The sequence below is a fragment of the Cibotium barometz genome, chromosome 1 (assembly GCF_041138505.1).
Source record: "Cibotium barometz isolate CiBa-2024 chromosome 1, ASM4113850v1, whole genome shotgun sequence".
Classification (NCBI taxonomy): domain Eukaryota; kingdom Viridiplantae; phylum Streptophyta; class Polypodiopsida; order Cyatheales; family Cibotiaceae; genus Cibotium; species Cibotium barometz.
The window spans coordinates 4,755,001-4,777,063 of NC_141046.1; the positions used below are offsets into that span (position 1 = coordinate 4,755,001).

At 41.1% G+C, this 22,063-nt stretch overlaps 1 protein-coding gene across 1 annotated transcript; it reads left to right on the top strand.

Moving 5' to 3' along the window:
- Nucleotides 1–17,568: 17,568 nt before the first annotated feature.
- Nucleotides 17,569–21,241, top strand: LOC147641534 (uncharacterized). The gene is made up of 5 exons (XM_086786875.1): nt 17,569–18,468; nt 19,599–19,786; nt 20,127–20,262; nt 20,431–20,492; nt 20,598–21,241. The coding sequence occupies exons 1-5, from the start codon at nt 17,840–17,842 to the stop codon at nt 20,633–20,635; spliced, it is 1,053 nt and encodes a 350-aa protein (XP_086643001.1). The 5' UTR covers nt 17,569–17,839; the 3' UTR covers nt 20,636–21,241.
- The last annotated feature ends 822 nt before the right edge of the window (nt 21,242–22,063 follow it).

The following is a 22,063-nucleotide window of genomic DNA, read 5'->3' on the forward strand; positions in this document are numbered from 1 at the left end:
ATCATTTTCGTTCGTTTATGGTGATGGACAAGATATTGAAGGTAATTTTTTTAGACGTTTGCTATAATATAGGTATTATCATTTTCCAAGATCTATTTAATATTCATGGTTGAATTGTAGACCCTCCATTTTGGGAAGGACAAGCAACATCATCTCTAATTATCGAACTGTTAGAGAGCACTGGTGTTTGACGGTATATATAGAAACTTCTTTTTTATGTAGCTTTTGTGTTTAGTTTGATTAATTTATATTTTTATTGAAACATTCTTTTTGCAACAAGGAATATCTTTACTTTTTAAAACCTAGATTATTGTTAGGTTTGTATGGTCGTCGAGATAGTTACGAGACGAGTGCTTTGGGCTCCTTAGAATTTATAGTCTACGATTACGAAAGGTTACAAATCAACTTCATGTACATGTAATGTTTGTGGATTATGAAAAGCCTGATAAGTTAGATTTTCGGTGCATAGGTACTGGACAATACATAATTTTTCGATTTGCTATTTACAAGCCTGTTCAAATGCCGTTCGCCTCAAATATTGATCCACCAAATGAGTTTTGTAAGCTTTTATCCTTATCTTACTTTTTTTCAACAAGAATTATATCTTCAATGCTAATGTTTTTTTTTTGGCATACATTTTGCCAGATGGAGGCGCGGGTTATAGGCTACCGAGGAGAGATAATCCAATTGTCCAAAGATTGTTTTGAAGCCATGTTCAGGTGTGTTAAGATTGTCATCATTTTATGGGTTTGTAATGCTAGATGTATATTTATATGCCAAGTTTGGTGCTTTAGAAGCTTCTATATGGATATATATGGCAATCATGATGTGTTTATATATAAGGTTGGCAAGTTGAGGACGATGTATACATATATGTATGTGTGAACAATATCTATGGATATTATGGATGCGTGCGCATACACAGACACATATTTACATGTGTATGTGACATGCACACATGCATTCATAGGTGCACACACACATACACATCTTCCAGCAGCTGTAGCATGTATGGTTTCAATGGATTACACATACACGCACACATACGTACATGTACATACATACATACATACATCTTTATGCGTGTTTTTGTGTAACTCGATGTGCCTAGCTTCTAAAAGGAAAGGAAGGGTGAATTTAGACATATTTCTTTTGCTTTCTTGAAAATGCAAAATGCTTCCTGCCCCATCAAAGACAGGTTACGACACTAGTATCGATAAAAAAACCATTTTTTGATCCCCTTGCTCAAAAATTCCTTCAGCTTTTGAAAAAACGTGAATTTTTGCCTCCAATTTTTATAGGATAAATGCATACTAATGTATAACTCCTAAAAGCTGTCACAACTCTCAACTTATGACCTTTTTTTACCTAGGGGATTCTTATTTACAAGAAAGACAACAAAACATGAAAATCAAAGAAAACAACATGATTAAAGCTCCAAACCATATCAAAAAAGAATAAATACACCAAAAGAAACGTGTAAAAGAAGAAACAAAGAGCATCAAAGAAAACAACATGATCAAAGGTCCAAACCATATCAAAAAAGAATAATCAACCAAAATTTCACCAAAAGAAACATGTAAAAGAAGAAAAGAGAGAGAGAGTGAGAGAGAGAGACAGAAGAGGAAGAAGAAGAAGAAGAAGAAGAAGAAGAAGAGAGAGAGAGAGAGAGAGAGAGAGAGAGAGAGAGAGAGAGAGAGAGAGAGAGAGAGAGAGAATAACCTCCGTATCACCAACAGGATCGTCCTTCTCTTTCTACTCCTTATTGATTAAGCCCACTATCTCATCATTGTGACAAGAGTAGATGCATGCTTGCTTCCACTTAGCTTTCGCTTATTTGAACTTGAAGGCATGTCTTTTATGGTGAAGCCATGCATCCCCAAAAGACTCAATTGCACAAAGATTGACATGGTGATACCTAATTACTCTTAGGATTGAAACTTCTTATGTTGCATGGACCTAACCACCATGACATACAAAAGCCTGTGTACAAGCCACACACATAGCCCTAGTACTTGACATGTGAGAGATTATGATTAAGCTTGCAAAATTATGCAAGCATGGAAATAGGCATAAAGTCTTTCAACATGCATGCATTATAAAGAACTTAAACTCTAAAGCAATTGAGAAAAAGAGCATGAAGTTATGGGTCAAAGATATTACTCTTAGGATTGAAACTCCTTGTCACATAGGCTTAACCATGACATGTAAAAGCTTGCGTACAAGCCACACACATAGCCGAAGTACTTGGCATGTAAGAGATTAATATTAGGCTTGCATAATTATGTAAGCATGGGAATAGGCATAAGGTCTTTCATCATGCATGCATAACAAAAAAAGTTGAAATTGTAAAGCAATTGAATTGAGAAAAAAGAGCATGAAGTTATGGATCGAAGATATTACTTGATTAAAACACCTTAAGTGAGCACCTTTGTTTTCTAAAGAAGAAGCTCAAGCCTTGAAGCCCTCTTAGTATTAAAATTCACTTGTAAAGTTATAGCTCACACAAAGCTCAAAGCATGGATCAATCATCATACAAAGCTAAAGATAAGCTGCACACAAGGCTTTTGAGAAAGCTCGAGATGCACAAAAGCTTTTAAGAAAGCTCACATGCACACAAAACCTCAATCACCCGATTGCACACAACTCTCACGATCACATAGAAGTCTCAATGCTTGAAAGAAATCGAGGTATAAATACCTTCTTGTTGAAAAAGTGCTCAATGGATGTTAAAGCGTTGCAAGAAGATGTCGTTATTAAAGAAAAAGGGAGGTGAGGACAAACCTTGCAACAATAGGCCATTGAGGGAGAACGTTGTAAAAGGGTCATTGAAACACTTTAGGGCAAAGTTGCAAATGTTGCAAGAGCAAGTTGTTGAGGTGAGCATCATCCTACAGTCTACTCAGTGTTATGAGCGGGCCATTGACAGCAAGCATCATCCTATAGTCTACTCAATCTTTATGAGTAGGCCATTAAGGGAGAAGTTGAGAACATTTCTTGAAAAGGGTCGTTGAAACTTTAGGGCAAAGTTACAAAAGTTGCAACTTGCAAGAGCTGGCCGTTTGGGTGCCTGATGAATGTTGTGCTATTGCTGAGTGCTCTTTGCTAGTAGACAGTGAACATCCAAGTGGCGCACCTTGCAAGTTGCTATACTTTGAAACCCGCACAGTGGCCCTGACCCCCACTTGAAGGTTAAGCCGCTAAGCTTGGCCGTTGTTGCAGGTAGTAGGCTTCAGCCTTAAGTGGCAAGACCAACTGGCAGTTGTATACCAAATTTCAATTAAATTTAAGAAAATAAAATTTATTGGTTACACTAACAGGTTCACCAATCGCACCACCATAATTTATACCGACTCTAATTTTCACATACATCCAGTACCCTACAATTATTAATAATAATAATAATCAATTATCACATACAATGACATGCGTGGCATTGCATGCATCATTCCATGCCCATGGGACATGCTACGTGCCAAATTCCAATATATATATATATGTAGAATTAAAAATTTACAAGCAATGCGCCTTCCCTTTTATTTAAGGATGGATTTTATGATACCTTTAAAATCTAGAAATGGAGAAATTTTCTTTCCTTTCTTAAAAATGTCTAACCTATAAGTTTATCCTTAGACTTGGATTTTGGCCTTGAAAAAATACACTAAAGGTTGGTTTTTCGTGAGCACTACTATATTGCATACCATTTACGCCATATAGATAATCTAGGTGTTAGGCTATAACTATGGATTCCATTTTATAGTAGACTGTAGCTTCGAGGAAGTGGCCAAAAAGTTGAAAGGCCATCCTTGTAAGTTGTTATTATGTTACTTGAAAAAAACCTTTTTCGTTGCCAATGTAGCCATTAAGAAAAAGGACGTGTGTCAACAGTTACTAATTCATTGATTTTCTTAAAGACAAGGTCAAATTTCATCATTGTTTTTTTCTTAAAGGCAAGGTTGAATTTCATCAATTTTGTTTTCTTAAAGACAAGGTCAAATTGCGTCATTGTATTTTAAAAAGATTCATAAGTCACCAAATTCCATTTTTTAAAGTGACGTTGGAACTCACCACCTAAATATATATTTAAGTGACATTAGAACTCACGAGTCACCACCCCAATATATGTTTTAAGTGACATTGGAATAGGAAAGATATGGGTTCACGTCTTCTCTCTTTAGACGTGAATCTAGGTTCATATCATCTCTCTCTAGATGTGAGCTATCATCTTCCTCTCTCTAGATGTGAGCGATCCAACTTTCTCTCTCTAGATATGAGCAATTTGACTTTCTCTTTCTAGACATGAGCAATCCAACTTTCTCTCTCTAGATGTGAGGGATCCGACTCTTGGACGATTCCACTTATATGAAGATCACCAATTCTTGGATCATGACAATCCAACTCCTAGGTTCCCGACGATCCAACACCTTTGGACAATTCAACTTCAATGATCGTCGATTCTTGTATTGTGTGGCGATTCCTGGATGATCCAACACCAATACTTGGATCGTGGTGATCCAACTTTACCAATCGCACATCTTGGATCGGTGATTCTACTTTACTGATCATCTTGGATGGTGATTCTTCTTCTCAAATCATGATTCGGCGCACGAATCACCAAACCCTTCAAATCGCATGACTTTAGATTACCAATCGGGCGAAGGTAGTGAAGGTAGTGAATGTGCACTAGAGTGGGGAGGGTTACATTACATATGTACATGTGAGTTGGGGTTACCATGCGCGCACTCACAACAAAACGGGTGAGGATGGTTTCCCATCCACGATGAAAGCTTGGACGTCACCACACAGTCAGCTTTGCTACTAGTGCGCTTGTCTGAACTTTGGCCTTCTACCTAGTGAGTTACTATTGTGGCGTGGTGCACATAGGTGTTGTGGTCATGGTGATCGATGGTGCCACATAAGTGTGTTTGATGGAGATCTAGTGGGGCTTAGGGTTTGGGTAAAACTATATTTCTTGGGGCACCTGTTGTGGACAGATCTCCACTCATACGGTTGGGCTTTGGGGGGCCAAATGGTAGCTGCAACCAAGCCCTTACATGGGCATCGTACTTTCCCTGGATAGCTAGGGTACTCCTAGGTACCCATTCTTTCTTAGTGACCTCCTTTAAGGGGTAGTATTTATCTTTGTCTCGAGACGAGATTTTAGGTCTCCACAATGGTTTGTGAGGGTGGTCGACGTGGGCAAGAATGAGGTGTAGCATTAGGGGTTACCTACTATGATGGCGGCATGTAATTAGAGGATGGCGCTTCTTGGGGTATTGACACATTCGGAATGCAACTATTCCGAAGTGGATCACGGTCCTCTGTCCTCTCACTTCTCCTCCTTTTTCTTGTGAACTTGGAAGAGCATGTCCTAGGTGAGAGGTCCATAGTAGCATTTTAGCTTGCTACCATTAAAGTAACCTTCCATGTCAATCCCATCCAGCGTATCTATCTTTACTATGCCTTGAGGAGAAATCTCAGTAACTTGGTAGGCACCTTGGCCTCTATACACTTAAGTTCTCGTTTATGTTTTTGACACTATGCATTAGCATTATGTCTCCTACCTCCATACATTTATCCTTGAGTTGGTCATAAAACCACTACTTGCACCTTAGTTTTTCAATTGTCAATCCATAAGCGGATCACAGTCTTTGCTCACTAAATTTCTCTAAAAGGTAACTAACCCCTCTGTGAGAGGGTTTCCCTTAAGGTTATGTCTAGCCACAATTTGGAGGCTTAGAATCAAGTGTTCCATTGTCTTGACTATGTCAAGCCCAAATATGAAGGTTTGCTTGTATGTTGTGTAGTAGGCCCATAGAGCTAAGTGCAGCTTGTGCTCCTAATCACTCCACCGATGCTTGCTAAGGATAGTGCAGTTCATAAAATCTTGTTTGTGATTTCCGTATGGTTGTTTTCTTATGGGTAGTAAGATGTCAACTTTATATGCACCACAAGGAATTCCTTAAGCAAGAACTCCACCACTTCATTGATAAAATGTGTACCACAATCGCTTATTATTTCTAGTGGGCAACTGAAAAAATGGGTAATCACTTTCTCATAGAGAAACTTGGTAGTAGCTCTTGCATCTGCTTTTTGCGTTGCTTTGGCCTTGCCCCATTTTGTGAAATAGCCTTGGCGATGATGATAAAATGCACATGGGCTCCCCTATAACAATAGAGCTAATGGGTCCAACAAAATCTAAACCCCATTTTTTAAAGGGTTGTTCCGAAACTACTCGGGTTAGGGGCATTTTGGACTTTCTCATGTGGACTATGACAAACCTTTTTGTAGGGCTTCACGAACTCAACTGTGTCTCTAAAGAGTGTAGGCCACCAAAGTCCAACCTAGAGAACGAGTGTAGACCACCAAAGTCTAGCCTAGAGAACCTTGCAGGTGGGCAATCATGTCTCTAAAGAGTGTAGGCCACCAAAGTTCACCCCAGAGTACCTTGCGGGTAGTCATGTCCTATGCCAGAATGCGCTTGTTCAAGAACAGTGACAAAGTCATCTTCATGGATGCACTTCCTCCTCATGATGTAGTCTTGACCCTTCTTTTGTAAACCATTCCCACATTCAATTGATATTGGGACGCCTTCTGAATGAGGCATGTGGCTTTATCCTTTTCGATAGGATGGTCAAATTACAGTGGCCAAGAAGTGGGTGATGTCTTCAATCCATTCTGATACATGGTCAATGTGGAATAGTGGAGCATCGAGAAGATCATCTACCACCCCTAGAGGGGGTTCTCCATTTGGAATTCTGGAAAGGTGGTCAGCATGGACATGCATAAACCCCTTTTACACTGTGATGGTGAAATTAAACTCTAAAAGAATAATCAGCTATCTAGTTATGCGCCCTGTCGTGTAAGATTTATTCACCAAATATAGCAGTGCTTGATGGTGCAAGGTTTGTTCACCAAGTACAATAGCGCTTGATGGTCGACAAAGAACATAAATCTGGTAGTAGCTAGTAGATAACACATGTACTTCTTCATGTCATATACCATGCCTAACCCCTCCTCTTTCAATGGTGGTGTAGTTGAACTTAGAGCATCAGTAAGTTGATGACTAGTAAATGTCACAGAGCAAAGTTCATGTTATGCTCCCTCAACTATGCTAGCACGCAAGCAAAGGCTAAAGTGTCTATATGCACATTGAAGATTAGATCCTAATTGGTTGGAATTGGAGGATCTAGCCCAACTTAGCTCCTCCCTTATCTCTCTCCCACTCTCTTCCTTTCTCCTTCTATCTCCCTCTCTCTCTCTCTCTCTCTCTCTCTCTCTCTCTCTCTCTCTCCTATCTATTTTGGCTTCACATCAAAGGTCCCAGGTGCTTCTGAATCAAGCCATCTAAGAATAGTTTCAGACATGTTTTTTTTGGGTTTTTTTGCTGCTAGGCTCACGTGTCTAGGTTCAGGCCTCTAAACTTACATCTCTAGGCTCACACATGTATCATGTCTCCAGGTTCATGTCTCTAGGCTTATGTGTCTACACTCATACCTCCCAATTCATTCATTGTATTATGATGTGAATGATGATAATGATGATGATGTATCTCACATACATGCGCATGATGATAGTGATACATGTGCACATCGTGATATTGCTACACATGTACATGGTGATGATATTGACACATATACTCATGTGTGTGAAAAGATGCAGGGGAGAAGAGAACTTGAGCTCTTGCAAGCACACACACACTCACAAAGCCCTAAAAGAGAACACACAAGGTGAGAGGCTGAAAATCTTCTTCTCCTTCACACAACACTCAACACACCATATACAAAGATAAGAGTACACACCATATGAAAAGGTACTCAACCAAATACATACTAGGGTTCTCTATAGTGTGAACTCAACTAAATGAGTTGGCGCTATAACTATGCCAGTCTCTAGAATGGTTGTCATCCCACTGGCCGCATATCACCCATGATCTCACCAACCATGCGAGTGGTCTAAGTGTGGGGCCTATCCCCCAAGCGGGTCATCAGTGTCCACCGCCTTACTAGATGAGCTCGATATCTCAACACTCCCCCTCGAGCTCAACTCAATCTCATGGCCACCAAGCAAAGCCGTGAATCTGCGGAGCTTCTCTGTACCCAATGCTTTGGTGAAGATGTCAGCGACCTAATCCTGTGTGCTGACATAAACAAGGTCAACGTCTCTTGCCAAAACCTTCTCTCTGACAAAATGGTAGTGGACCTCTATATGCTTCGTGCGAGCATGAAAAACTGGGTTCCTGGCCAACTGTATACTGCTAATGATGTCATAGAAAATGACAACTTGTCTATCCACTATAGACCCAAATCTGCAAGTAGCTTTCTCAACCAAGCTACCTCACATGCTGCCATAACAGCACTTCTGTACTCGGCCTCTGTGTACTGGATAGAGCAACCGTAGGCTGCTTCTTGCTGCTCCAAGTCACAGCAGCACTCCCCAAAGAAAACATGAAGCCACTAGTAGATCTTCTATCTGAGATACTACCAGCCCAATCAGCATCTGTGTACCCATGTACACATATCTCTGTCCCAGTTTCATAAAATAGTCCACAATGCAAAGTAGACCTCACATACCTCAGTATGCGTCTCAATGCATCCAAATGCGGCTTTCGAGGAACCTACATAAACTGACTCACCAACCCAACAACATAGCTCAAATCTGGCTTGTTGATCATCATGTAGATCAAGCTTCCTACTATGCGCCTATACATAGTAGGATCCTCCAAAATCTCTCCTGAATCTGCACTCAACTTGCCATTTTGATCCAATGGCACTGAGATAGGCTTACAGCCTGTCATACCATACTTCGACAACATGTCCAAGCCATCTCTGCAGTAATCCAATACCATGTGGTGACCTAATCACCTCAATGCCCAAGAAATATCTGAGCTCCCCCAGATCCTTCATCTCAAACTTCTATCTAAGCAAGATCTTTACATCAAAGATCTCTGCATCATGGTCCCCGTAATGATCAGGTCATCTACATAGATGACAACAAGCACAACCCCTCTATCACTGTGTCTCACATACAGCGAGAAATCTGCACTGGCTACATGAAAGCCAATAGTGACAAGATATTCAGAAATCTTGTCAAACCATGCTCTTGGTGCTTGTTTTAAGCCATACAAGGCTTTCTTCAACCTGCAAACATACTCGGGGTGACTCACATCCTCATAACCAGGTGGCTGCACCATATACACCTCTTCCTGCAAATCCCCATGCAAGAATGCATTCTTTACATCCATCTGATGTAAAGACCATTGCTTTGACGAAGCCACTACTATCACAACTCTCACTGTTGCCATCTTGGCAACTGGGCTGAAAGTTTCCTCATAATCAATGCCATATGTCTGCGCATATCCTTTGGCTACCAATCTAGCCTTGTACCTGCTTATGCTTCCATCACTGTTATGTTTTACTTTGTACACCCACTTGCATCCAATGGCTTTCTTGCCTTCAGACAATTGCACTAAATTCCAAGTCTCATTTCCATATAGTGCATCCATCTCCTCATCCATAGCTTTCTCCCAACACACATTTCCCAACAGCCTCATCAATGCATGTGGGCTCTACAACCTGCACAACTTTAGCCATGTATGCATAGTGATGTGCCACATAACCATCATAGGTAAACCTCTGCACAGGATTCTTCACTCTCCCAGATCTTCGCAGCTTTGCATTTATGGCTTCCATAGCCTTTTTTACACTAGGTGTTCTCATAGCTGGTATCCCAAGATCCTCATCAAGGCTCATCTCTGAGCCACTAGACTCTCCATCAACATGAGAATGCCCTGCAGAAATGTCAAGCATACTAAGGGGCTCAACCACTTTCTCTTTGCCTTGGACTGGTATTATGACGTAGCCTGCCACTCCATGGTCTATCAACTAAACCACTAGATGAGGACTCTCCCGGTCCACTCAAAGATTGTGATTGCTGACTTGAATTCTGTGCAACCACATTTCCACTCACATCAGCCCCAACAGCTTCTTTTTCAGCAGCATACCAACTGCTCATCTCATCAAAAACAACATCCCTACTTACCCTCAACTCACATGTAGCAGGGTTATAACACCTGTATCCCTTTTGCTCAAGGGAATACCCAATAAACACACATTTTTTAGCTTTTGGATCCAGCTTAGTTCTCAACTCATCTGGCACATGCACATATGCAATGCATCCAAAGACTTTCAGATGAGACAAATCAGGTTTTCTGCCAGTAAACCTCTCCTCTGGAATTACATCATGTATGGCTGCAGTTGGAGTCCTTTTCATGATGTAAACTGCTGTAGAAATAGCCTCAGCCCAATAGCTATGCGGCATATTCTTCTCTCCCATCAATGCTCGCGCAATCTTAGCAATGTGCATGTTTTTTCGCTCAACAACTCCATTTTGCTACGGAGTGTATCTGCATGTAAACTGTCTGTGAATACCATTCTTCTGCAAAAATTCAGAGAACTCATTGGAGAAGTACTCTCCCCCTCCATCTGACCTTAGGCACTTTACATGTTTCCCTATTTGCTTTTCAACCATAACTCTGAAATTCTGAAAATGAGTGAACACCTCACACTTCTCCTTCATGAAGTATACCCACACTTTCCTTGTGTGGTCATCAATAAATGTCACATAATAATACCTGCAGCCTCCCATAGACATGGTCTTTGTAGGACCCCATACATCTGAATGCACAACATCTAGTGCATTTCTACTCACATAATAATACCTGCAGCCTCCCATAGACATGGTCTTCGTAGGACCCCATACATCTGAATGCACAACATCTAGTGCATTTCTGCTCACATTTCTGTCACGTGGAAATACATGCTTTGTTTGCTTTCCAAATTGGCATGCTTCACATATTTTCTGCATGTACCTTCAACTTTAAACTTTGGCAGCCTTGTCACAATTCCTTTAGTCTGCATAGACTTCATTCTCTGCACATTCACATGTCCAATTCTTTTATGCCAAATGTCTGTGTCTGCAACAATTCTTGAACCATTTGCAAACATCGCAGCACTCACTTTAGGTATGTTTACATTCAATGTAAACATTATGCCCACTCTGTTGCCTTTTGCAACCAATCTTGCACTTGTCTTTAAAGTCTTTAACATAACAACCATCAGGGTTAAACCGATGTTTACATTCAATGTAAACATTCTGCCCACTCTGTTACCTTTTGCAACCAACCTGCACTTGTCTTTAAAGTCTTCAACATAACAACCATCAGGGTTAAACCGATGTTTACATTCAATGTAAACATTCTGCCCACTCTGTTGCCTTTTGCAACCAACCTGCACTTGTCTTTAAAGTCTTCAACATAACAACCATCAGGGTTAAACCGAACCTGCAAACCCTGCTCAATCATCTGGCCAACTGAAACCAGATTCTTTGTTATGTTCGGAACATGAAGTACATCTGCAAGGTACTTCACTTTGCCATCCTGCATAGACAATGGCACATCTCCAACATGGGCAATTCGATGAGCAGTGTCATCCCCCTATTTCCACAAAACCTGGTCTTTCAAGGTTTTTCATCTCCTTGAACCACTCCCCAACCATGACTTGTCATGTGGTTCGAAGTCAACGTACCATACATCATCTTTATGTGTTGCTTCAACATTTTCAGACATGGCATTAACAACATGCTGCATAACAAACAACCTTTCATTATCCTCATTGTTTCTGCTCGAGGATGCATAGTTGTTTTGGTGTAATTTTCCATTTTGCATGTCAGCCTGCTTCTTATAATAACAATCTACCTGCACATGTCCAGACTTACCACAATAAAAGCATCCACGTGTATCATTATACTTCCTTTGCCAATTTCCATGACCTCTTTGACTCCCCCTGCCTCTGAATTGGCCTCTTCCACCTGCGTGTTATTGTTGTGAGTTCTGGGACTGTTGTTGTTGCTGCTGTTGGCCATAATTCTGATTACCTGTTAGCCACCTCCTTGGCCGCGTCCACGGCCTCCTCTACCTCGTCCTCTTCCTGAACTTGTGTAGAAGGCCTATTGCTCCTGAACTATTTTTGTTTTGTGAAGACTGTTGGTCTTCACCCAAGCTCTTCTCTTATACACCAAATCTGTGAAATTGGGAATGTTTTCCCGAGTCTGATTAGATGTCTTGAATGCCTTGTATTGTGGCCCGAGACCACATAGACAGACTTCCACCTTATCATCATCATCTACTGAAACGCCAATAGATGCAAGGGATTCCACAATACCCTTGATCTTCAATGCATAGTCATTCACAAACATACTCTTTTTCTCCACAGTATGAAGTTCATTCTTCAACTGTATCTTTCGTGCCTTGCCTTGGTATTCGTTTCAAAGAGTTTTACCAAGGTGTTTCACTCCTCCTTGGGGGACTTTGTATGTGCCAAATCATGGTGTCCTGTATACTGGTAGAGAGCCAATACATAACTTTTCTGGCTCCTTGGTTCCAATCCTTGAACTCTTTCACATCTACAGCAGTCGGATTGATCTCCGGTGCCTCTTCATGCTCACCTTCTATGTAGTCCCAGTAACCCTTTTTCATCAGGAAATTTGTCAACCTGAATCTCCAAGCATGGAAGTTGTTCTTGTCAAGCTTCTCAGCAACAATCTGGTTTATGCCATCATTTGACATCTTGCCAGACACACAAATTTACCAAAAACAGCACTCTAGTTTGTCTTGCACAAATTGCTGTATTTTCTGCAGCGGTACTGTACTACACTCAAATGTCACACACCCAGTGGCCTCAATGTGCATACATACACCCAATGGCAATTGTTCGACCTCCTTTTAGCACACACAATGTCTCCTGCACAACCAATCTGTCTTCCTGCAGTTCTGCAGAGAATCGATGACTTACCCGCAGTGCTCGAATCGCTTACATTCCGAAAAACGGAGGGAAAAACGGAGGTCCTAACACGCCCGAAACGCGTTTTCGGCCCAAAAAATTTTGTCCGATAGGATGTTTTAGTTGCCCTATAGCTTTACTCCCGCGAAGAAAGCTTCTCAATCAGAGATCGTTTGCTGGTGCCTCCTGTAGAGCTCCTGATAAGGGTGTAGTCGCCAACACAAATAGGGAAGAGTAGATGAAGCTCTTACCCTCGTACCGCTTCCTGTGCTTCTCTTGCTTGTAGCTCAGCCCTTAGCATGAACCAGGCTTTGATACCATGAAAAGATGCAGGGGAGAAGAGAGCTTGAGCTCTTGCAAGCACACACACACACTCACAAAACCCTAAAAGAGAACACACAAGGTGAGAGGCTGAAAATCTTCTTCTCCTTCACACAACACTCGACACACCATATACAAAGATAAGAGTACACACCATATGAAAAGGTACTCAACCAAATACTAGGGTTCTCTATAGTGTGAACCCAACTAAATGAGCTGGCGCCAAATACATAATAGGGTTCTCTATAGTGTGAACCCAACTAAATGAGCTGGCACTATAACTATGCTAGTCTCTAGAATGGCTGTCACACAGCCTGTCATCCCACTGGCCGCATATCACCCATGATCTCACCAACCATGCCAGTGGTATAAGTGTGGTGCCTATCCCCCAGGCGGGTCATCAGTGTCCACCGCCTCACTAGATGAGCTAGATATCTCAACAGTGTGTAGGTTCACATATCTCAGCTCACGTCTCTTTGCTCCAAATAAGTACCCTAGTGAATCAAGCAAACTGAAAGCACAATCTTCAGACTTTTCATGTCATGTATGTGAAAACACACAAAGACTTTCACGTCACATAAGGACGCATGTTCAATATAAACCAAATCATGGTGATTTCAAGATGATGGTTATTAAATTTTGAAGAAGTTTAAGGATGCAAAAGAACACACAAGAAGCCAACCTATGATTATCGTATATGAGAACTTAACAATTCTTATGCCATGAAAACTTACCTTATAAATTCACAAATGTGGTAAACTTGAGCCTTACAGATTTCATACATGTGATAAACTTGAGCCTAACAGAGTTAGTAGTATTCTAGACTAATTGAAAGCCTAGTTCAAAGGTCAAGACAACAACATGCTCCAGAAGTGCACACTAAAGTGGGTGACTACCCTCTGTCGCTTGAAAGAGAGTGGAAAGATCCTACTAGCCTTGTAGAAATGAGGCTGACTTACTAATTGAAAGCCTAGTTCAAAAGTCAAGTGCTCCAGAAGTGCAGATCTAAAGTGCCCAATTGCCCTCTGTCCCTTGGAAGAGAGTGGAAAGATCCTACTAGCCCTATAGAAATGAGGCTTACTTATTTGTTTAATAGGATGGTGCCCCAAAAAAGTAGATCCCATTTAATTTGGAATACATAGAATGTGATGCCTTGTCCTCAAGTCATCCTTAGACATGTTGAAAAAGTACTATCTTTTTTCGTTTTTGCTGAAGATATTTTCTTCAAGTGTTGCCTTTGACCAAGGATTAGTAATTTCGGTTAGTAATTCTTTAACTAGCTATATATTTGATTAGATGACATTGATTCTACAATTTTATGTTCAAGGGTCTACCGCCTTTGACCAAGGGTTAGTAATTCTAGTTAGTAAATCTTTGACTTAGTATATTTGACTAAATGACATTGATTCTTTGGTTAGTAATTCTTTAACTAGGGGTATATTTGATTGGATGACCTTGATTCTTGAGATAGATTGGTGTTATAATTTTTGTTATTTTTTGAACCAAGTAGAGAGAAATAAAGCTATATATGCTTGTTGGGCATGAATTTCACACAATAGAATAAATATTAGAAAGAGGGAGACATATAAATTCTTGGGCATGTATTTCACATGATAGAATAAATATTACAAGGAAGGAGACTTATCAATAAATTGAGAGTTCATTATCATGTATTTTACACGATAGAATAAGAGGAAATTGTTGGGCATGTATTTCACATGATAGAATAAATATTACAAAGAGAGAGACTTATTAATAAATTGAGAGTTCATTATCATGTACCATTGCTATACTACTTGGTGAAAAATAACCATTTACAAAATCTATCTCATGCAAAGAGCCACTTTGAGCCATCACATTTTACGTGGGCTCATGTATTTGTAAAAATCCAAAACCCACAACTTTGTCTCTTTGAGTTATAAACACTTATCTAGTTGGCCTAAAGACATTGTAGTTTGTACATGTACTTGTTGTGTCTAGTAAAGGCTTCTATCAAGTTAAAATAAAAGCATATAAGGCTTTATTAAACCGTGGACCAATTTACAAGTGGTAGGCAATCATGATAATTATTTTTGGAAAAAGTTTTGTCCTTTGAAAAAAATATTTTATCCTTGTAAATACAAAATTAAACTATGAACTTTAGGGGCATGGGATGAGGACCGAGCGTAAGAAAAGGATATGTAGAGGGATGGGAGACAATAGAACGTGATCAACTTGTAAGTGTGGGTGTGTGTGTGTGTGTGTGTGTGTGTGTGTGTGTGAGAGAGAGAGAGAGAGAGAGAGAGAGAGAGAGAGAGAGAGAGAGAGAGAGAGAGTTGTTCTAAATTTTTGTGAATCCAAAATGTTAATGTGTAATAGACAAAGAAATGGAGGCGACCACTTGCAATGAATGTGGTAAGGGAATGATGAGTTTCAAGATAAAGACTTGTCACTTTGAAAACAGGAGATGTCACATGTGATGTGATCACCTTTTTCCTGTAGCATAAGTGCGCACCTTTCATTGGTGCTTGGTGCTTTGGGAACAAACAAAGCAAGGGTCACATTGTAACAAAAAGGGGCATGAGCTAGGATGGTATGGGAATATAATAGAGGGTGGAGGAAAGGTAGCTTATGTGGTGGTGTGGTGGGGAGGCATGGTTGATGTAATAAAGTATAGTTGGTTCTCTATTTTTGAGGTACATGTGACAAGAAGGACAATGGGGTTGAGAGGGTGGTTGAAGAAGGGGGCATGGTTGAAAGTTTAATGCGAACTAAACTTAAGTTTTTTTTTCTTTTCAAAATCTACTTTCGAATAAAAAAAGGAGAGAATCAAGCTTGGCAGTTTTAGGCTAAAAAATTAACTTATTTTATGCTTTCACTAAAATTTGGCTTTAAGGAACATAGAAACATGTAAACAGTTTTAGGTTACCATTGTTTAGGTATATTGTTACTAGCTACAATGGCCCTAGTTGACTACTTAGGCCATGTTCACACCATCCCTAAAGTCCTAGATTATTCACAACTCATTGCGTAGTCCTTTGGTTTACATGGTCAAATAGAGAAGATGCCCACTAGCATCCCTAAGGTGCTGGATTATTCACAACTCATTGCTACCCTTTGGTTTTACATGGCCAAATAGAGAAGATGCCCTAGCATTAATTGCACTTGATAGTGGTCTAGCATGTGGCTGTGCAAGCTTTGAAGAGGTTTTAGTAGGTGCATGTGCTAGTTTTCAGGTGTTTTCACGAAAGCTTAGGCTGTTTGCATGATTTGGCCATTAGTGGCTACTCAAGAGAATGTCTAAGCAATCGGAGGATCGCTTTAGTTATCGACTTCAACTACATTGTGAATAAGCCCCTTAGATTAGAGCTCATCTATATCCCAATGTATCGTAGAGGGCTTTCACACAGGCTTTCACACAGGGCATGTATCGTAGAGGGCTTTCACACAGGCATGTGAAGAAATTTTCTCAATTGTACTCATGGTTCTCATGGATGGTGTTACTTTGGAGAAGCAACATTGGTCTTAATCGACGTCTCCTCTCTGTTTTTGAATGCATGTAGTGGAGGTGGAGATAGGTTGTACTTGTGCTCCCGGTAAAATTGGGTCGTAAGTTGCGCACATTTTAGGCCAAGTTTGCCCTATTTTTATGGTGTACATCTTGGAATATACGAGTGAATGTAAAATGGCCATGGTAATGGGGCCCTTGGCCAAGTTAACTTGGGCATAGGAAGGGCACCTTAGAACCAAGAATTAAGCTTGGTAGTGTTGAGGGTGTTGGTCGCTCCCTCTCCTCCACGGAAAGGCCAACCCCAAGCCTTTCTCAGCGTCATGAGATGAGGCCTAGGCAGAGGAGTGCATGTTGTGAAAAGGACCACCAACAAAAACGGGATGTGAGATCATCTGAATAGCGGCTCTAGGTTTTTGCCGCATCAAGCATCTAACATTTGCTGCGCATTCATCAAAATCAAGTCACTTGATTGTATGGCGTGAACCCATGTTGGAGGGGGCACAAATCAAGTGGCATTTCCACACCCTACTTAAGCATTTCCATGCCCTAATCTCCTCTCCCACGACCTGAACCCATGATAGAGAGGGCGGCATTTCCCCGCCCTACTTAAGCATTAATTAGGAATCACGGTTCTGGTTAACTAGGCCAGGTGTGGAAAACAAAAACAAAAATTCCAATTTTGGCACAATTTAATTTTCTTTGGAAAACCTAGTCATGGAAGATAGGTTGTGGGAAAGAGATTGTTGGTTTCACCTAGGATATTTATATATAATTAAACTCATTTAAAAAGAAATAAGTTTGGCGGTTAGCCTATGATTTTTTTAAAATTCTAGTCTGTTGCAGCCTAAACCGTGTAGTGTGACGGTTGACCAGTCGTGTATGTCTCTTCAAAATACGCAAAATACGTGTTGCGGCCCTGCGGTTCCCGCTCCGTGTCCGGCTCTGTCCCCTTAAGGGCGGACAGAAGCCCAGCAGACCGGTAACGTGGCAATGACCAGTAGGTCTTCATTTTCTTTATTAATACCAAAGCTCCATGACCGCCATCGCCAAAGCTTCAGTCTCGAGCATTTCCAGCCAGCATCTGCAGCTCTCTTCACATCCCATTTTCTCATTTGGTCCCTTTTGTTCAGATCCCACCTCTTTTCCGTAGCTTTTGACCTCTTTTGCTCTCTGCCTTCCTCCTAGAACAATGCAAGAAACCTCCGGCCAAAGCGGCTCGATTCTGAAAGAGCACGACTACATCGGCTTGTCTGAGGTCTCATCTGGCTCCGCGACGATGAACCAGTGCATAGTAGATGCAGAATGTCCCCTGGAAGACGAAGATCTGCGTTTGGGGTTAGGGTTAGGGTTGGGTTTAGGGTCAGGGTTTCAAGACAGGTTTGTAAAACAAGAAGCTGAGGCAGAAGTTAAAGACGGCCAAGTGCGCAAATCACTCAGTACACAGCCCGAGTCCAGGTACCCTGAGTTTCCAAGGGGTATGGCGCCCTCTGCTTCAAAGAATGGGGTGAAACGAGGCTACTCTGCCATAGCCGATGGTCGATTTGACATGATGGGCGGGGTGACTGGGCAGGCTTCCGTAGCTCTCAAGAACGCAGAGGCAGATGTGAAAACTATGTCAAAGCATCAGCAACATAGTTCATTCCTTCCAACCTGGGCACCCTCAAAGCCTACCATCGCCTCCTGGCATGCTGTTGGGCTTGAACAACCTGCTCCCCCTTTTGTTCCTAGCAAACCTGCAGTCATGGCAGGGGCTTTCAAGCCCCATGATTCCTCAGAAAACTCTCAAGAGCCTAGTTCGGATGATCCTCCTCCTCCCAAGTAAGTGCCTTGATCAGCTTCTAATATGCTACTTTTTTTTATTTTTAAGGGTGCAATGCATGTATTTAGTTCTAGGCAACATCGCATAAGACTTGTCTTTTATTAGTTTATGTTGTTACTACGTGTTGGCTTGATGAATTATGGTGCTTCATGCATTTGATTAGTGTGTTAATAGCTTTCTTTTGAAAAAACGTTTCTCACCTACGTTCCCTTTGGATTTACTGAGAGGGTTGAGATCTGGTTTGGGATAATTTGTAAGGCAGATGCTTGTTGAGTGTTTTGGGTGTGGTCCTTCTTAAGGGGTCTGATGAGCTTGCTGAATGTTTCTAGTTAGGAAGATGACCTATGCTTATCATCCCACGTCATAACTATGAGAATATATATACCTGTGCTCAGGGTGTTCCAGGATCCCAAGCATTGGCCCATGTTCTCAAGGGTAAAAGGTAGGTTAAAGGTTGGCTCTGATCTTTGGATCATTTTAGGGCAAAGTGACACGGGACGGTGATTTTTTAAGCTTGCACCACATTGGCGCTTTGTTTTGTATATCAATGATGGCACTTGATGCATCTGCTAAAGTCAGTCCTCGTGTGCACCAGTATGTGGAGGGTCAGGAAACTCAGGGTCTCTTCACTATCTCTCCCAAACCAGACAGTTGAGGGTGTGTGGGGAGGAACGATGGGAGTGCAGGCCGATTCTCTGGTGGGTCCGGACGCAGCTTTCTTTCAAAGCCAATTGAGTTTTTGTGTGATAAAAGGTTCATTTTAATTAGTTATCTGACCTGGTGATCTACTTTCTCGTAGTCGATCCATGGGGTTGAAACCTCCTCGAATAATGCGTTTGTTTATAGAGTAATCTTGTACCTGACAGCATAGCCCAAAAGCACATTAATAGGAACTCCACCGTTTGTTTCTTCTTTTAGGGGTGTACGATCATTCTGGTGTTGTGGAGAATGGTGGGATTTTAAGGATTGTAATGGAGTAAAATTTGAATGCATTTCAGGGTATGAAAATTTTATGAAATCTGATGCGAAATGTGAAATCTAAGGGTTGGTTGTTCTGGAGAGATTTGTGTGGGTTCGAAAAACTTGTGACATACTTTTTCTGATGAACTTTTCCCCATTGTGTTGCCAGGGGTCAAGTTGTAGGTTGGCCTCCAGTTCGCTTGTATAGGAGGCAGACGCTTGCCAAGCCTGCTGAGATGTTTGTCAAGGTGAACATGGATGGCATTACTGTTGGGCGTAAAGTGGACCTCAATGCATACACTTCATATGAGAGCCTCCTGCTAGCTTTGGAAGAGATGTTCCAACCCTCGAACAATGGTGAGACTCCTCTCTGGAGCATTTATTGTTAGTTCCTACGTATATGACTGCAATTGTGGCTTTGTTCTCTGTTTGACTCAATGTAGAGTCAAGGTCCCAAAGATTGCAATAACTTTGCTTCATTCAGTTAACTGTTGCTGTATAACATAATTTCTGCTCGACTTTCTCATGAAACCAATAGTAGACTCTGGGTTTAAGGTCACTAGTTACAATTTCTATTAATTTCTTACATGGTGTTCAATATGCAAACTTGGGCAACTTTGCTTGGCTGAATGGCTATGTTCTCTGTTTCTATAGCCACCTTGAGTAGGAAGATACTGATGTGGTTGGTTTTCTACAGCTCAAGGAGCACCCCAAGCACCCTCTGGAAGAGAGAATGATCTGAAGCACTTTCTACTGTCGAGTGGTTCAGATTTTGTCCTGACATATGAAGACAAAGATGGTGACTGGATGTTGGTCGGAGACGTGCCTTGGAGGTAGAGTTGAAGCCTCTATACAACATCTCAAGCCTTCTTTTGTCAGCTTTAGTTATTTTACATCAGGGGGGGATTGTATGTGCGCGTGTGTGCGTTCATGTGTGGGCCCATGTGTGTATGTACATGTATTTTTGTTTCCCTGAACTGACATGAACTTGATTTGTGCAGCATGTTCATCTCCACTGTAAGGAGGTTACGTATCACGCGTGGATCTGAAGCCAATGGCCCTGGTATGTTGACGGAATTACCTACCTATTTTGGTGCATTTGAGTTGCTACGTCAGTTCCGAAGTAGTGTAAAAAAAAGCCCTGATTGAATGACTTCTCCATTTGCAGCTCCGAGAAGGCCAGAGAACTCAAGGTTCCATGTATGAAAACAGAGATACTGGGCTTCCATTCTAATGTTTGGCTTGTACGTTTTGTCTTCAAATAAGCCGTGATCATGTTCAGCATCGATTCCTGTTTCAGGCACCTCTCTCAATAAGACCACATCATTGTTTATGGGCATCTGTGTCCTCTATGTGGATGGCTCACTTTTACAAGCTCATGTGGTGGTGTACATTTTGTATCATTTGTTGGCCATGCAGCTTTAGCTGTGTTAATGCTATTCTTTTTGAGGAGATGAGGTGCCTTCCCTTTAATGGTCGTGGCATTTTGAAACAAGGATTGGTTCTGAACAATCTCAGTTTGAGGAGGACAGAGAGCTGAGGAGATCAAGGGGGCTTGGTTAGGAGCTCCAACGGAACAGTTGTACAGAGTCTGGTCATAGAGGATTGCCGCTGCTTAGCAGGGCCAATTTTAAGTTTTGCCCCAGTGGTTCTCCTTTGACTGTTTATGATCAACTTGAGCACGGAAACATTTTTTTAATTTGTAAAGCTCCAGATTTGGGCTTTGATTCAGTAATGTAGCCAAGGTAGAAAAGATTGTTGGGGTTCAAGGACATCTGAGTGCTCTCTATATATTGCTTTCTTGCTCTGGTACTTTTTTTGTTCCAATACAGAAGCTAGCCTACATCTACCATGTGAAATCTATATCCAAGTGGCTGGGCTCTTCACATGCCCGTGGGCATAGCTAGTTGACAAAGTTATCGCCTTTACCCGCATATGAAGGGTAACCCCAAAATTTTATATAAAGGGGTGATGTTACACCCTGTGAAGAGGCCTACCCTAAACAAAGAAAAAAAGACTTGGCCTTGCAAAAAAAGAAGAGAATGAAGCCTACCTTAAGGAAAAAAATAAAGCCTTGGCTTTGCAAATAACAAAAAAAAGAGAGAAATAAAGCCGCGGCAGAAGGATACAGCAACATATTACCTTCAAACTCTAGCGTTACCCAACATTACTCCAGCCACCTACTAAATTGGTAGTGTAAATTTTACACGAAGCATCCTCTTGGTCTATCCACAGTACGTTTTGGTGTATCCTTTTTTTGATACACATTACTAACAGTGATTAGGAGTGGTGGTTCTTAGGTAGTTAATTCCCAAGGAAAGGATATGGAAAACGCGCATTGTTTTAGACTTTATTTCCTCAAAGTCAGAAATTTCAAGAAAATAGCCATACTTTCTTGAAAAAAAAGTATATTATTGTAAGCTATGGCATCTAGTCTGTGTGACTAGTGTGCTTTCAAATTTTTTTGATTAAAAAAAACACTATTATTGTTATTTTTAAACGGATTCAATTCCATTATACTAAACACTTTAACGAGTCATTTTAATTTTCAACCTCAACACCCCTTCCATTTCTTGATTACGATAATCAACGTGTTACGCCCCCGCTCATTTCTTGATGAGTGGGAATGATTAC

Coding starts and splice junctions, on each gene's coding strand:
- LOC147641534 (XM_086786875.1), top strand. CDS start 17,840: ATGCAAGAAACCTCCGGCCAAAGCGGCTCGATTCTGAAAGAGCACGAC. Junction 18,469..19,598: donor GATGATCCTCCTCCTCCCAA/GTAAGTGCCTTG, acceptor TTGTGTTGCCAG/GGGTCAAGTTGTAGGTTGGC. Junction 20,263..20,430: donor GTCGGAGACGTGCCTTGGAG/GTAGAGTTGAAG, acceptor TGATTTGTGCAG/CATGTTCATCTCCACTGTAA.